The 16,889-nt window shown below is 42.8% G+C and overlaps 3 protein-coding genes across 4 annotated transcripts; 1 reads left to right on the forward strand and 2 right to left on the reverse strand.

Moving 5' to 3' along the window:
* Nucleotides 1–21: 21 nt before the first annotated feature.
* LOC108602634 lies at nt 22–1,036 on the reverse strand. The gene is made up of 3 exons (XM_017990778.1): nt 736–1,036; nt 134–674; nt 22–78 (listed from the first exon to the last, which is right to left on the reverse strand). Exons 1-3 carry the CDS (start codon nt 1,012–1,014, stop codon nt 74–76), a joined length of 825 nt encoding a protein of 274 aa, XP_017846267.1. The 5' UTR covers nt 1,015–1,036; the 3' UTR covers nt 22–73.
* On the forward strand, nt 1,018–6,766 carry LOC108602625 (negative elongation factor A). The gene is made up of 7 exons (XM_017990764.2): nt 1,018–1,646; nt 2,149–2,403; nt 2,459–3,889; nt 3,951–5,132; nt 5,347–5,760; nt 5,827–5,982; nt 6,044–6,766. The coding sequence occupies exons 1-7, from the start codon at nt 1,437–1,439 to the stop codon at nt 6,173–6,175; spliced, it is 3,780 nt and encodes a 1,259-aa protein (XP_017846253.1). The 5' UTR covers nt 1,018–1,436; the 3' UTR covers nt 6,176–6,766.
* A 277-nt stretch (nt 6,767–7,043) lies between these two features.
* LOC108602626 (mycosubtilin synthase subunit C) lies at nt 7,044–14,009 on the reverse strand. 2 transcript variants are annotated; one of them, XM_017990765.2, is made up of 7 exons: nt 13,730–14,008; nt 9,124–10,232; nt 8,902–9,069; nt 8,070–8,841; nt 7,922–8,012; nt 7,655–7,830; nt 7,044–7,595 (listed from the first exon to the last, which is right to left on the reverse strand). In XM_017990765.2, exons 2-7 carry the CDS (start codon nt 10,220–10,222, stop codon nt 7,268–7,270), a joined length of 2,634 nt encoding a protein of 877 aa, XP_017846254.1. In that variant the 5' UTR covers nt 10,223–10,232; nt 13,730–14,008; the 3' UTR covers nt 7,044–7,267. The 2 variants fall into 2 exon arrangements, with proteins under 2 accessions (XP_017846254.1, XP_033150024.1); XM_033294133.1 differs by having other exon boundaries at nt 8,070–9,069; nt 13,730–14,009.
* Between the last annotated feature and the right edge of the window lie 2,880 nt (nt 14,010–16,889).

Raw genomic sequence — 16,889 nt, forward strand, 5'->3', positions numbered from 1 at the left:
ATCGATTATTGTTCGATAACACCCGCAGCTCATAATGGTCAATAGTTCGAAATGACTTTTAAATTGTAATTTTTTAATCTGTTCGTAAAGTTTATTTATATTGGCACTTGGTAATAATTCGACTTATACTAACTGGACCACATTTCGAAACTCGATGGTGTGAACCCGCGGACTATAACATCCGCCTGCCACCAACCAGTTATATTTTCTGGGGTATCAATATTCTCTTCCCTGCTTAGAGTAAGTGATTCCAAATCTTCGAATATTGTTAGTTCTTTGCAGCATAGTAACTCCTGTGCTGGATTATCGTTAACATGCAACAAGTGAAAATGTATATTTTTACAACTTCTTGGCAGTTGGCTAACGACATCTTTAGGAATTAGTTTTACAGTCTGATTTTCTCCCTGTGTTAGCAATTCCATTTCCAAGAAAACCTTTGTGGCTTTTAGATCTTTCGACCAGCAGCCATAGAGATCCTCACAAATACTTAGATTTATCAGTGCTTTGTTTAATGCACCCAGCACTGATGAAGTGTGTATATCCCCATGTTGCTTAGATATAGATGCATGCGGTATATGAATTGTGTATGCTTCTGTAGGCATAAACGTACTGTTACCAAACAAAAATCGTAGACTTTTGACTGACTCGCTGCGTTTAAAGGCGTTGCGTATAACCTGTAAGCAATTGATTGGCAGGTTAATTACTTCACAACGACGTTGGTCTGTATATAATTACCTCACGCATATCGCTAATAGCCTTTTTCGTTTCTTTAGCTATAGATCTCTGTTTTTCAAACTGATATTTTTTAAAGTCTTGATCATCTTTCATTTTGCTAGCGTCCTCTTCATCCCATTTCTCTACATAATATTTATATGTTTTGTATACAAACGGAATTTGGCTTCGCTGGAAGAGTAAAAAGTCAAGTATGCCATTTACAAACTCAGCAGTCATTCCAGTAGTCAATACGTCCACGTCTTCAAGTTTCAGTTCAATATTTTTAGGTTTTTGTGCCATTTTATAAACAATTACAAACTATTCGCGGCTTTTTTTTCGAGAGCAATAAAAGTAGAGTTGCGCCTTAGTCTTTATGGAAATGTAATTCGATAGTTCGATGCTTTGTTTGTGTTACTGCAATTTGCTGATAATGAGACATGCCTAAGCCTAAAAATGTACTCGATAGGTTTATACATGTATCGATATAACTATCGCAAAGCATCGATGCTTATATAGTTCCATCTTTGGGCGCAGTTTATTGTTTTGCAACACTTTTTTCAGTCTAGCTTCGTATTACACTTTTCCACGGGTTTTCGTGTGTTTTTCGTTGAGAATCAGAATAAAAACGAAAATTAAGTGAATTGTGTAGTACATCAAAGTTATTTGAAGTTAGACGTGCTGAGTTGTATGTCCACCGTGTCTAAATTAGTGTAAACATTAAAATGGCGAACGTAAGGGACAGCGACACATCACTGTGGCTGCATAATAAACTGGGCACATCAAACGATTCGTGGATAAATGGTTCAATATGCTCGCAGCTAAACAAGGAGGTTTTGCGCAACATCAAGGAATGTTTTCCCGACTTGCAAACACAGGTCAAACTAAAATTGCTGCTCAGCTTTTTGCATATTCCGCGCCGTATGGTGGAGGAGGTAAATCCAAAAACCTTAAATAAAAAAAGTCTGCATGTACACACACGCACACTTGCACAGGCCCACACTCACGCACACATGTATATGTCAGTACGCTGTGTTGAGGAAGTAAAAATTTATTTGTTGCTGTCCGGGGGCCCTAAAATTCCGGAAATCTGCAGCAACTAATTAATTCAAATGTTCCCTAATGTGTTTGACGAGTAAACATTGCCATTAAGAGTGAAGTTGTTTTGCTGTTTTATGGGCCATTGAAAATAAGAAATATTTCCCGCCACTTCTGCTCGATCGACTATTTGCTTGTGTATGTGTAAATGTCTGCATTGTGTGTGTATTTGTGTGAGGGCTGTGGGTGGTAAACGAAAACTGTTGAATATGTATCAAGTGTAAGGCGGATTAAAATAATTATTTGTTTATATTTACGTTGATTTAAATTAAATAATACAAATTTTCTATTCTCTTCTATACTAAATATTAATCATTTCAAAATGTTTAAATATTGCAGTGGAAAGCTGAGTTGGAGGAAGTCATTGAAGTGGCGGGTCTTGATACAGAATTATGGGTATCCATGCTGGCAGAGACGATGAAAACTTTTCCAGCGACCAGTTCGCTAAATACAGAAATATCTGATTATGAGGACACACGGCCAATATTTACAGACATGGTCAACGATCTGCGTAAATTAGTCACCAAGCATTCGGATCTGGGCATGTTGCCACTGGAATGTCAATACCTAAACAAAAATGCGCTTATGTCAGTTGTAAGTAAATCGAAGATTATTGTTGAGAAGGATTCATAATTTTACGTTTTAATAGGTTGGTCAGCAGCCAGCACCAGTGAAGCATTTTACGTTGAAGCGCAAGCCCAAGAGCGCACAGCTACGCACGGAGCTCTTACACAAATCAGCGGACGCGCAGTCCTCGCTTAAGAAAACCTCAGCACCCACTATACCGCTGCGTTCCCGTGGCATGCCACGTAAAATGACAGACACAACGCCGCTTAAGGGCATACCGTCACGCATGCCCACAACAGGTTTTCGTTCGCCCACTGTGCCCGGCAGTGCCCAACGTCCCAATCTCAGTCGCACGCCTGCCGGCCGCAAGGATGGCGGCATTAAAATACTCGACATTACAGAGCAGCCTTTGGGCTATGCAGCGGCTAAAAAAAGGAAGCGCGAACAGCAGCTGGAGGAGCAGCAAAAGAAACAGGAACAAAAGCAACAAGCAGCCGCTGCCGCAGCCGCCGCAGCTGCCGTTAACAACTCTAGCAGCGGCGAAAGTCCGACTCCGGATTCTGGCGTGGCTGCCTGTGATGGTGAAACACCCACTACGCCCACTTCGGGTAATAACAGTTTCGAAATAAAATTGGAGCCAAATCTAAATCAAAGTACAGGCAGTGCAGATGAGCCTATGGATGAAAGCTTCAAGACACCAGAGCTGGCTACCAAAACGTTGCCAACTAATACGCCTGAGACGCCTGAATATGCAGCAACAACGCTGCAGTTTGCAAATACTACGGCAACGACACCCACACGATCGACAGTCAAGGCGGAGGGCAAAGTCAAGACACCAAAGTCGGCGGGCAAGATTAACAACAATAATAATAACAATAACAACAACAATACCTATCATCAAACGCCAAAGCGCATTAAGCAAGAAATTGAAATCAAGAGCGAAGAGATCATTGTGCCAGCCAATATAAAACTGGAAAAGATTGAGCCCAGTACGCAAACAACGCCCACGCGTGGCACACAGCCACAGGCAACTACGCCCACATCAACTGGCCAGCAGCGCATCATTATACAGCAACAGCCAGCGCAGCGTTTGCTTATACGCAGCACGCCACAAAAGCGTGCAGCAGCCACTGCTGCTGCTGCTGCCGCCGCGGCTGCTGGAACAACCACAACGGTTGGTAATACTACAATCAAAATGGAGAAGTTGGACATTAAGCCCATGCTGCGGCCAACAACTAGTGCGAGTGCCAGCAGCACCACCACAACAACTATATTGACGCCGCAACAGCTTCGTCAGGCTGCCAGTCCTTTGGCCAATTTGCCCAACAATATTTCGGTAAAGATAACATCTGCCAAGGCAAAGGCGGCTGCAGCAGCGGCCGCAACCAGTGGCAGTGGCACCAACAATACAGGTGCAACCACATCACAGCAGCAACAGCCTCAACAACATCCCATATTGATAAATAACTCCACGCCTGTTATACTGGCCTCAACGCCCAGCGCACAGCGTGCGGTAAGTCAAGCGTATTTTAAAATTAAATTATGTATTAAATGCTCTTTTTTTTCCTTTACAGAAAACGTTACTGGCTGCGACCAGTAGCAGCAGCAGCACCACTACCACCACCACAATACCATCACAGGCTATAAAAACAATGCCATTGAGTCAGTTGAAAACAGCAGCCAACAGTGGACCTGTGATTATCTCACAGACCATTATACAGCCAGCCAAGCGCGCCCAACAGCAGCAGCAGCAACAACAACAACAGCAGCAGCAACAACAGGCTGGCACTTCAGCAGCCGCGGCAGCCCAACAACAGCAGCAGCAACAACAACAACAACAGCAGCAGCAGCACCAGTTGTTGTCAGTGGGTTCACAGCCGCAAACCACACAATATATTATAGCTGCACCACAACAACAACAGCAGCAGCAGCAGCAGCAGCAGCAACAACAACAACCCGCGCTACCCACGCTTACCTCCTTTACCCAGCCACGTGTAGCAGCGCAGACTACAACGCTTTACCAGAGCACCGCAGCCGCTGGCAGCTCTCAGACACCAACCAAAATACTGTTAAAGACGACAGGTGCACCAGGTGGTGTGGTCATGACCTCATTGCGTCAACCCGGCACTACAGTAGTTGGCAGCAATCCGCCGCCATTGGTGGCCACCACTGCCGCTGTTGGTGCGGGACAGCATACACTCAACATACAGAACGTGCAATTACCCAATCGACCAGTTACCATACAGCCGGCTTCGCAGGCTGCACAGCAGCAGCATATGCAGGCGCAGCTGCAGCAGCAACATCCGCAACACACTATAGTGGCCAATACGACGGCGACGCAGCAGCCGAAGTTGTCGCAGGTTATAATGCAGCCTGGCGGCAACATCTCGGGCAGCGCATTGAATGTCTCACCTACGTCTGGCAAAAACAAGACCATTATACTCACCCAAAAAGGTGTTATATTACGTAATATTGGAGGCGATATGTATCAGCAGATACCCATAAGTAATGTAGGCGGCTTGTCTGGCATTGGCACTGGCGCTACCTTGATGACCACAACTGCGGCAGGTCCGCCTGGTCTGGTTAAAACAACATCATCAACGAGCGCCCAGCCACACACTATACAACTGCAACAGCATCAGCAGCAGGGCACGCAAGGCGGCAAGCAAATGATGCCCACATTGATACCTACCAATCCCATAGCTGGTCAGCATGTCATAGTTCAGCAACAGACGCCCAACAGCGTAATCGGCAACGTAAGTGTACAGTGAACAACAACAACAACAACAAAATTGTCAGAGCTTGTAAAACACGTAGAGAGAAAAAATTTGGGCATAGCCGGTCATTCAATGAGCCAAACGATTTCGTATTATCTTTCTGCAGTTGAGCTTCTCCCGAAGTAAACTCTGTTGGTTTTGCGAGCTCTAATATTCAGTTTTGTACCTCAAATATATATATTAATGCTTACAGTCCTCACAGCAGACTATTATACGACCGGTGATGACATCGCTGCCGCAAGGACTCACGCTTATACAGCGTCCCGGTCAGCAGCCACAACTTGTGCAGGTGCAGGCGACGCCGAACAATACGCAGCGCACGATTATAACACAATCGCCGCAGCAAGGACGTCAACAGCCGCAGCAACAGATTCTGTTGCAGCATAAGCCGGCATTGCAGCAGCGTTTGGTTACTTCCACCAACACAGCGGCCTCCCAGTTGCAGCAGAGCGGCAATGCCAGCATTTCACGCACCGTTCAGCTGCAGGTTACTCAGCAACAGTCGAACCAACAACAGCAGCAGCAGCAGCAGACGGCAACAACCACAACTCAACAGCAAGCACAGCAGACACAACAGGCGCCACAACGACGAGGACTTTCGCTTTCTGTATGATATTTCAGCTATGATCATGGTCCGGTGGAAACTAAACTCTTTTATTTTTCTTCATTTTAGAACGAACACGTCCACAAGGCGCATGAGATGTTCCGCAAGGCGAATCGAGTCTCGCGACCAGATAAGGCTCTCATTTTAGGCTTTATGGCCGGACTGCGTGAGAATCCACGACCGAATACTGACAATGTCTTGGTCATCAAGCTGGGCGAATCAGAGGTAAGTTTAAACACCAATTGACAGTTCAGTGCATTTGACTAAATCGGCTTTGCATTTTTAGGAAAAAGTGCAGCAGGAAGATGGCAACACGGCACTTTGCCTGGTGGAGTCTCATATTCGTTTGGACTACAACACCGGCGAGTGGAAGACATTCCAGAACTACAGGCTGATGGATCAGAGTGCGGCCTCATAGTCCACAAGGGTCATACGCATAGTGCGCAAGCAGCCCTAAGTGCTGGCTGACTTATGTGCCACTGTGTGTATCCCTGGCTGCTGGCTCTGAACGCTGCGACATGTCGTCATTGCAATGGCCAAGTGAATGGGCCAGCAAACGCTTCGCTTATTAGGCTACTAACCCTTCTCTAAAGCTGCAAGAATGCTGGAGTAAATTTAATGAACTACATAATAATTAACGTAAATTAGCTGTACAGTTGTTAGTATATAGTAAATGCTAGCGCTTAAAACGTTTAGTAATCATGCCACAAACACACTTACACTCACACTCACACTCATACACAGTCGCATGCATACATTCACCTATGACTGCACGCTTGAGTAGAGCGCGGAAGATGAAACAATGTATTGAAAAGTCGCAGCATAGGGAATGGCAATAGATCATTTACACACATACAGCGATGTATATGCATATACTAATATATGTATATGCACATTTAAATGCAGATATATAATGTAATTAGCTGTCAAGTAACTAAATGTATAATTAATTAGCAAGAAGCATAATAATATTTTGGAGCCACAAGAAAAAAGAATGAAAAGGAAAAACAAAAATAAACGCTCGCTATTCATAAAAAAATCTATAATACAATTACACACACAAACACACACAGACACAAATATAAATGTATGTATCTAAGTGAGTGTATAAGCCACAGCAGAACTAATATTAATCTTTCATTGTGTAATAGTCTAGAATAAAACAACCATATTTATGGCTTTAATGTTTAAGCTGAATGAGATTTTTTATGCGCACTCCAAGCAACCTGTTGCGGCAATTAATTGTTGTTGCTGGTGTAAAGTAATTGCAGTCGAATGTTAAAACATTTTAATTGTTGCTTGATTATTGAATGGTTTTTTATTATTCTTCTTAATTGCATTGGAATTTGTGGGCTTACAACTAGTCAACATACATAGATAGATAAGAGCTTGCACTACATAATGTCTATATGCCTAGGGCTAATACTACTGGGTCTAAGTCTAAGTCTAAGCTACAGCTCGGGTCACGTGCATCTTAAATTCGTTAGATAGATCCTCCAAGGCGTGGAGCCTACTTGCTGCCCACCTCCTTCCAGTGCACTATGGCGCGCTGCTCGTCGGGCGCATCGCCAAAAGGTCGGCTGCCATCGGCGCTGACAAACTCGTTCACCTGATAATTGAGCAGCGTCTTATAGTGATAAACATCCGCCAGCTGTTGGGTCAGCGGACTGGTATTGGTGGTAAAGATACCGGCAAATTGTTTCTCGCGTGCCACGCGCAACACCTCGTGCTCCATGAAGTGCATGCAGGCAATGTTTTCGCGGGGGTTCAGGTCCTCAGCGGTGCCCATCATGAAGGAGTGCAATATCTGGTTCAGACCCTTGGGTAAATAGTTGTCGCTGCAAAACAAAGTTGGAGTTGGTGCTCGAGCATCAATAAAGTTTTATCTTTGGCTTACCGTATGGGACCCTCACAGTGCTCCAGAAACTCAAAGACAATCAGCAGATCTGATTTGATGTCCACCTCGGGCTCACTGCGCGCATCAAAGTTCAATGCAGTGCCAATGATGCGATCCGTATTGCGATCGTAAACAACTAAGCTTAACTCGCGTTCCACAAGAACATTCCAAATTTCCTAAGGAGAGAAACAATACGTACATTTAATTTAATATATTAAATTGAATTGAACTTATTATGATTTGATTTGCTAAATTTTAGATAATTACATTTAGCAAATCACTGTAGTCTTGACGCTTGACACCTGGTTTTAGCCACTGCTCCAGATCCGCCTTGTTATAGAAGCTGGCCACAATGATGCTGCAAGCAAAGAAACATTAACAATATTTTAATTTCAAGCTTCTAGCCAGCACTTACTCTATGACTTCTTGACGATGCTCGGGGCGCAAGGCAACTGCCTCCATTTTGAGATGTGGACAAGCGTTGAGTGTCTCTTCTTCCAGCTGCACTGCGTCATGATTGGCGGCCATCTTTTCCATAATTTCGCCCAAATTCTTGGCTGCTATGAACTCGGATATGCCAATGTTGTATCCCTTCTCACGCAGCAGTGTCACAGTGAAAATGGAGTTCAAGGAGTTGCCACCCAGTTCGTAGAAGTTGCTGTGCGGCGAGAGACTGGCACGCGTGGAGCGTCCAATGACACCACCCACTGTCTCGAATAGATCACGCGCTGTCAGCTTCAGTTGCTCCGGCACCTGACTGTAGTCATAATCGAGCACGATGCTAGAGTCGCCCTCATTGTTGTTGGCGGTCTCGTAGCTCTTGAGCAGCGCTTGGCGATCCACCTTGCCGTTGACCAGCAGCGGCACTTGTTCAATGATAATGACCTGCGGTGTCATGTAGTCGGCTAGCTTGTCCTTTAGACGACCCTCTAGCTGCATTTCGGTGACCATGGGCGCATCATCGCGTAGCTTAACAAAGGCCAAGATGGCCTGATCCACATGTCCGGCGTGGTAGCAAAGCACCATGGCCTTCTCCACCAAGGGCAGCTCGGCCACATTCTTCTCCACCTCGGACAAGTCCACGCGATGTCCGCGTATTTTCACCTGCGAGTCAGTGCGTCCTTCGTACATTATGTTGCCGTTCTTCAACGATCCATAATCGCCAGTGCGATACAGACGCGCATACTCTGGAAGCATAGGCGAGGCATGAGCTAAGGACTGGCTGGCTATAAGAATTGCGTACTTACTCTTCTCCACAGCTAGCGGATTCTCCAGAAAGCGCTCCGGGTCGCGGCCATTGACATAGCCTGCGGCAAGATTCAAGCCTGAGGCAAAGATTTCGCCAATCTCGCCGTTCTTCACCGGACGATAGTCCGCGTCCAGCAAATAGATAACGGTGTTTGACACGGGTATGCCTAGAAGATTTGCTTACTAAAGTCCTTGCGCTTACCAGTTGTCGAGCTACTTACCTATTGGCACATTGTCATACAGACTTAGCTGCTTCTTGCTCTCGCAGGCAAAGTAGGTAACATCGCCCATAACCTCGGTGGAGCCGTAAAAGTTGTACAGGTGATGCACGCCCTCATCAAAGTAGTCGAAAAAGCTGCTGGCAAGCGAAACCGCCAAGGGCTCACCTGAGCAGACCCAAATCTGCAGATTGTAGAGCAACTTCTGGGCAACGCCGCCGCCTTCCATCTTCAAATACATCAGCAGCGATCGCAGCAGCGTGGGCACCAGCACCAGACGCCGTATTTTGTATTTCTCCAGCAAGACAACCAGACGCGTTGGGTCCTTGGTAACTACTTTGGGCACCACCAGAATGGCCAAGCCGCACATCAGCGGACCCCACAGCTCGGCAATGGAGTCAACAAAAGTAAGCGCCGTCTTGAACACGCCCACTGTCTCGTTGTTGGTGTAGGGAAACGTGCTCCATTGCCACTGCAGGCGGTTGAGTATGTTCTCATGGGGCAGACGCACGCCCTTGGGCACGCCCGTGCTGCCCGAGGTGTACAGCACAATGGCAATGTGATCATTGCCACCACGGAGCATCTCCTCGGACAACAAGTTGCCGCCGCTTAGCTGCAGCGACTTGGCATACAGCTCCGTCAGCGAGAGCGTGGGTGTGCCCTGAAAGCGTTGAGCATCGATGTCATCATCGCGCACTACCAAGGTGGGGCGCGCCTCCAGTAGTATGTGATGTATGCGATTAGCCGGAAAGCTGGGATCAATGGGCAAGTAGGCGCCACCCGCCTTCCAAATGGCCAGCAATGTGGTAACTAGCGCTTCCGAAGGCTGCATGCAGACGGCTACGATGAAGTCGCCATCGCTGTTGGGCTGCAGGAAACGGCCGTGCGTCTCCTCCACCAACAGACGCGCAGCGCGATTCGCGCGCTCGTTCATCTGGCGATAGCTGCTCTGGCTAGGCGCCAGGCCCTGCGCCGGCTGATAGATGAGCGCCACCTTGTCGGCATGACGCAGCTGCTGCTCCTCAAAGATGCGATGCAGCGCGCGGGGCACGTAATCCTGCTGTTGGCCCTTCACAATCGACAGCTGTGGCAGCGAACCCATTGCAATGCAGCTGCAAATCAATATCAAATTGAATTGTTAATCATTTATTAAGTATACGCGCCGTTGTTATTAAGTGCTAATTGCATATATACTACATGTGATTGCCAACTAATCAGCTGGCAATAATTGCTAATCTCTGCAGATCTCTCCGCTTGTAGCCGCAAATACGAAACTTGCTTGGCCAATTTACATTTAGTTGGAATATTTTTTTTTTAATTGCATATGTATAGTGGCTGATCGCTAATTAGACGTGCTTGGACTCAGTGGCATTGCTAATTTGCAACAAAAATTTAAATATAAATTAGTAGTAGTAATAAATAATGAATGAAAATGGATAATGATTTGTTTCAAATTAAGTGCTGCATATTTTATATCCTTTCACATTATTCTAGTTGGGTAAGACAAGCTGAAACGATTGTCCGTCCATTGGTCCCATACAGCCTTTAAAATGTTTTACATTTGCAGTTTATTAAAGCAGCTGCCAATCTTTTAGAATTTCCCCTTCACATGCGCAACGCGCATCAATCAGCATTATTAAGTTTTATTTAACTGTCGGCTTATATTAGTCAAAAGCAGCTTAAGCTGCACTACTCTTTTTTTTTTTGAGTCTGTCTGTGTGGTTTAAATACGCATTTGTTAATTTAGTTAGCATGTCGTAAAATTCCAACGCTGAATGTCATTGAGCGCACAACTTCTGGTCTGCTACGGTTTAAACATTTTGTTGTTGTTGGTGATGTTCTTGTTGTTGCTGCTTTCAGTTGTCGTCGACTCCGTCGGCTCCAATGTCAAGCGTCAACGCACGCAAAGACATTAAGACACAGACTTTAAATAGTTGTGGCAATTACCTGGCGTCCTTAGCAATTAAATATTCGATTAAAAAACAAAAACTCATTACAGCCACAGCGCCGCTTAAATTAGCAACCGGTAGTTGAAATATGTCGCTTCAATTCCTTTATTTAGCTGCAGTTGTGGCAAGTGCAGGAAGCTCCAAAGCAAAGGTCGCTAATTACTAACTAACTAAAAGTCTGCGTGCTTATATTATATTTTATTCTGTTTCCGATTTGCAGCGTGGGCGTTGTTGCATTTTGCTTGTTTTTGATAGAAAATGCGGCCAATTGGTTTGGCCCGTGGCGTCAAACAAGTTCCAGCAGCAAATTGCGCAATTTTCATGTTAAGACTTTGGCATAAGTTCTTAGACTTTATCTATAGCAACTAGTGGGCCATTTGGGTTGCTGGTTTTTGTCTGTTTTTCTAGCACACATACATAGATACATAAGTATGTATGTATTTGTGTGTGGGTAACGTGGCAATGCAGCGCTCAGAACATTTCCCATGCATTTATTACGTATACGCCGTATGAGTCCAATTAGTTGAGCATGTTGTGCGCGCGCGCACACACACACACACACACACGCAGACACAGAGAAACACAGGCTTGAACAAATTAAATAAAAATTACATATGTTTGCTTGTTGTACGTTCATCTGCATACAATGCAGAGCTCAACAACGGCCATTGTTATATTCGCATAGACACTTGGTCGCATTCAAGTGCATTAACTCTTAGCCTTTGGCTGCACTTGGCTTCTCACATCATCGATTTAATGTACCGCAGCGCAGTGTGCCTTGCATTGCATCCGCAGCGACTTTTGTTCACCTTCGCTGCGTCTCTTGATGAGGTGAAATCTATGCGGCAACAACAAAAACAGCAACAACAACAGCGACTATTAAAACTCTTAAGCTTTTTTTAATTTCTGCTGGCAAGTCTTTAAGCTGCTGCTGTTCTACTCTATAGCTCTATAGCTCGATAGCTCGTAGCGTATGCTAGAGGTGCTCAAGGTTGCATTTTGTGTTTCGATTGCCTTTGTGCAGTGTTGGATTTTTGAGGCTTTTGGAAAAATCGTTCTATAATTATCAGACTTGTGCCGTGTAATTTGTAATTTACATAATTACAAGCTGGCTGCAAGGTGTTGCTGCAATGACCAGGCAACAATTTGTAGATCAACAACTCGGCTTAAGGTCGTTATTGCTACTTCGCATTATCCTCACATATTTGTTTCCGTTTATTTTTGTTAATTTGTAAGTGAGTGTGTAACCAATTAAAATTGTTTCCAACAACAACAAAAGCAGCAGCAGCAGCAACAACAGCTTGATTCTTGATTTGCTTAATTGGGTAAAAAGTGTCCAATTGATGCCCATAGCAGGGGGTGCTCGGCTGAGCTTGACTGGCACTGGCACTGGCATTGGCCTGACCTGACCACAGACGCAATTCTAAATCAGTGCCTGTGATTTTTATTTTCAACGTTCACATCAACGTCACTCGCTGCTGCTGCTGCTTCTGTTGTTGTTGGAGTATTTCCGATTGTGAGTCAATTGAATTGACAGACAACAAGCTGAGAATTCTGCACTAAACGCAACTACTTATTATTTATGATGCATACACGTAATACAACAAATAATTTGCAAGTTAAGAACTGCTGCTAATGCGAATGTCTAACACTAAATTCAATTAACTCTGGCAAGCAAGCAGATAGCATAAGCATTATGCATAATTTGCAGTTATAATTACTTCATTTGGCAAAGCAGTTTGGCAGTTTTGCAATTAATACATCAATAACAAAAATTCAACGATTGTGTATACACCGCGTTGGCCGTTTAAAAAGTCAAGTGCTTGCTTGACACAAATTAAACGCCAATTGCTGCTGCACATAAATCATTTTTCTCGTTCAGCATGCAAAATACGCGCGGCCAATGGCACCGCTCGTGTCTTTTGAGTTTTTCCTAGCCAAAAGCTGTAGCCACAATTTGGCCATAACCAACTGTGTGTGTGTGTGTTTGTGTGTGCGATTGTGTGTTGCATTGAGACTATTAATTTTTTATGACAACTTTGGCAAAAGCATTCAACTGTAAACTGCTGCCAGTTTACAGTTTTTTGTTGCATGTTAATTAAATTTGCTTCTTGGGCAATTGTTATTAAAAGTTTTGGTTTACGATATTGCTTAGCCTTGCCTTGTTGTTGATTAATCTTAAAGCAGTTTAATTTAAATATGCACTGCTTTATCTTTAACGCAACTGTTTGCCGATACTAACAAGTTTTTAAGCAGCAAATTATTAATTTTTCCAATAAACTTATTCATGACTTGTGCATATTTGTTAAATGCATTTGACAACTGTTGACAAGTTGGCTGATGCAACTAACAAACAGCACGGGGAGTCGATCTGGCAAATTGCTGAGCAACATGCAATAATCAAGCAGCAGATCTTAATAATGCGTATCGCATAAATAGTTATAGCTTGTGAAATTCAAATGAAAGCTGGCTGCTTCTATTTGTATGCGCTGCACTGTTTTGTTGAGATTCAACTATAAAAACGTTATTAATTTGTGTAAGCGTGTAATACTCAAAGCTATAAAAGTTGTGCAATATTTATGAAAAAAAAATATGTAATTAGCACTTGAAGCTCAGGGGTTGATTGCAGGCAAATTATTTGTAGTAAATTAAATACATACCTCTAATTTCACTTGTTGATATTTCAAATAAGAATATTGTTTTTCAAACAAATAGTTTGCGCGCTAACGATTTCACAAGCTTATTTAAATATAGTTGGGTTCTTTAGTTAAAATTTTTCTGCTGTTTTATGTTAAATTTTTTTTTTGGTTTTCCCAGCACTTGAATTGCACTTCACTTGCGTTTCACTTTGCTTCACAGGCAGCCCAAAAAATGTTTATTGCAAAAAAACTCAGAGCCCAACTGCTATGGGTATAGTATATTGTAGTTTGTGCTCGTAAGCGGCGCTCGCAGACTAATCAGAACCTCAGCATGCGTCTAACTTTTATATGCCGCAGAATGGGACGTTCAACAGTTAAGCAGCGGCGTTAGCGTTGGCTGCGACTGCGGCAGCGACGCGTCGGCGCCTTTGCTCTTGTTCGTTGAGGTTGCTTAAACTAAAACCAGTTTCCTGCTCTTAGACCAGCTGCAATTGCCTTTCGCAGCATGTATTTTTAATAGCTACTATCCCAGTAGGAAATTCAGCGCTGAATTAACCGCTTACGTGCCGCTTTTTAAAAAGCTAGAATCACTTCCTTGCCTGTGGTAATTGCTGAATGCATCGAAGCTTAACCTTATCCGCAAATCCTTGCATATTGTAAATGCTGAGTGCATCCAATTTTTTGTGATATGTGTGACCGCAAATCCTAGCAGGCTTGTCCAAAATGCTTCTTATTGTTAGCTAAAATTAAATTAAACTAACAATTACTTTCAGCTGCATTCTTACCTCAAAACACTATTAAATTGAATAATAATTATAACAAAAAACATAATATATAGTATAAAATAAACATAACTTATAGTTAACTTGTGCATATGTATATTTGATAACTGTATAACACGTTTTATCAGATAATATTAGGTGAAATTATCGCCTTGAGAACGTCGAAAGTCACTTGACTTAGCTAGACAACACATCGATAAAAGTACTTTTTTCAATGTACATGTACATACACAAGTACATACATACATACATGCATATATATATGCCATATGTACCACTAAGATCGAATAGCGTGAAAGAATCACTCAAAGTCGAACTATAGTATGTATGTATGTAAAAGCATAAAAAACTAAGCAAACAAAACAAGTGGACGCATTAAAGTAGGGCGCAACCAACTTTTATATACACTTTCATAATCAAAGCGTATATAAATAGAGGTGACAAAATAAACAGTACTTTTATTGATTCATAAAGCACTTCAATTGTTTTCTGTGAGACGTCACAAAGCTGACCGAAAACTTAAATAAAAACAACGAATTAATAAGAAAACACGTTCCAGCAAGGATTCACAATATTTAAGTGCCGATATCATTTAATTTGCCAATTTGATGAATGCCCACAAGACTGATGAACAGCATCGTTTGCTACATCAATAACAAAAGTGGCACTTCCCACTGGGTAGCACATTTGACTAGCTGGCTGCTGAATTGCCTTTTAGAGTGCACTAAGTTTAGTTGCAGCTCGATCGTCGCTGAGTTCAGTGACGTAGGAAATGAAATCAAATTCCTGGCAATGCTAGACGCTAATTGGCACTAACTAAAAAGCACACGGCGTCTAAGAAAAACAACACGAATTCAAGCGCTGAGCTGAATCACAGTTAGGGTTAAGTTGGCGTGGAAATCCCTCGTTGGCCTGAGTGGCCACAACAATGACGCACAGTTGAGTTCGTCAGTTCGTCAATGTCTTCGCACCACATACGCCAGGCGAATTGCAATCGAAATCGCAATCGCTTTGGAAAATAGTTTTTATGAGTGCTGGCAGCAATTTGTAGCGGCTAGCTGTTAACTGTCATTTTGACTTCAATCAATCAGAACATAAATAAACATGGCTCAGGTGAATGCTTTTGAAGTGCTCCATGCCATATACTAACTAGTTGACCTTATATTTTATTGTTAGGTTTTAAGTCGAGGAATACATGTGGTGTGAAATTCATGTGTTGTTGGTTTATTGGCGCGACGCGATAAATCATAAATAAAAGATTTTGCATATGAATGGGAAATTGTATACAATTAATAAATAATTCAAAGGTCTTAAATATGACTATATTTTTATATCTGCATGTTTGATTTAAGAATTGAAGAGCAGCATTCCCATTGCTTTAGTGTACTTAACTGACGTGTTACGAGCTAATGGCAAGTGATATGAATATTAAATATGAATATGCATAAGCGTAATAATAAATTGATTGATTCCGTTAACTAATTGACTTGCTCCAAAGCTATAAATTTCTGTTCATAATTTGCATTCATCGAGGACGCCCTGCGCCCGCATTTTATGATTTTTATTGACTTGTTTGTAGATTTCGCGATTAGATTTGTAAATGTTTAAACTGTACGTTCCGATTGACAATTAGTACATAGCAATGTTTACAATTATCTAAGCAAATATGAAAAGCGAAAATTACGATATTTATGCACTTCCTATTCAAAGCTGACACATGTTACTTTCATCGGTTTTGCTTAACTTTTATGAGAGCATTTGACGCTTATCAGAATTCAAAGTATTTATCAAATTCAAAATTGGCAAGCCAATTAACTATTGATTAACACACGCCTAATTGTCTATGCATGTTCGTACTTTATTAGATCCAGTTCCAGTTCTGGTTGTCCAAGCCCACGCTGCGTAAACATTGCGCGTGGCAAAGTCACGATCCAGAGCTTGGCTCAATGGCTCGGCTAGTGGAGTTCCCCCAAAGAAAGTTTGACGCATACTGTATCAGATCTACAGAATAATATTATGCTGTGGTTTTTTTTTTGTTTTTTGGCACATACGTGACGTAGCAACAAACCCGTTTTTGTTTTTGTTTTTTAGTTTTCGTTTCTGTAAGGCTAACCGGTATTTCTCCAAACAAACAACAGTTAGCTAATACTCACGTTTAGACAACAAACAAGCAAGTATGAATCAATTTACGCTGAACGCAGTTAGGCAAACAAACAGCATCATTTATTTAAACAAACATTGACAATAATTGCTTAGAGATCTGTTGTCGCGTTTTTTGTCCTTTGTTGTTGTTTGTCAATTTAAGCCGCACCAAATTCACATTGTTGATTTGCTATAGATATTGCGTATACGTCATGTTGAACATGACAATAGCAATATTTTAAATAATAAGGTTTATC

The sequence above is a fragment of the Drosophila busckii genome, chromosome 3R (genome assembly GCF_011750605.1).
Source record: "Drosophila busckii strain San Diego stock center, stock number 13000-0081.31 chromosome 3R, ASM1175060v1, whole genome shotgun sequence".
Lineage (NCBI taxonomy): Eukaryota > Metazoa > Arthropoda > Insecta > Diptera > Drosophilidae > Drosophila > Drosophila busckii.

Coding starts and splice junctions, on each gene's coding strand:
- LOC108602625 (XM_017990764.2), top strand. CDS start 1,437: ATGGCGAACGTAAGGGACAGCGACACATCACTGTGGCTGCATAATAAA. Junction 2,404..2,458: donor AAAATGCGCTTATGTCAGTT/GTAAGTAAATCG, acceptor ACGTTTTAATAG/GTTGGTCAGCAGCCAGCACC. Junction 5,761..5,826: donor GACGAGGACTTTCGCTTTCT/GTATGATATTTC, acceptor TCTTCATTTTAG/AACGAACACGTCCACAAGGC.
- LOC108602634 (XM_017990778.1), bottom strand. CDS start 1,014: ATGGCACAAAAACCTAAAAATATTGAACTGAAACTTGAAGACGTGGAC. Junction 675..735: donor CTATTAGCGATATGCGTGAG/GTAATTATATAC, acceptor AATTGCTTACAG/GTTATACGCAACGCCTTTAA.
- LOC108602626 (XM_033294133.1), bottom strand. CDS start 10,222: ATGGGTTCGCTGCCACAGCTGTCGATTGTGAAGGGCCAACAGCAGGAT. Junction 7,831..7,921: donor ACTACAGTGATTTGCTAAAT/GTAATTATCTAA, acceptor TTCTCTCCTTAG/GAAATTTGGAATGTTCTTGT. Junction 7,596..7,654: donor CACTGTGAGGGTCCCATACG/GTAAGCCAAAGA, acceptor TTTGTTTTGCAG/CGACAACTATTTACCCAAGG.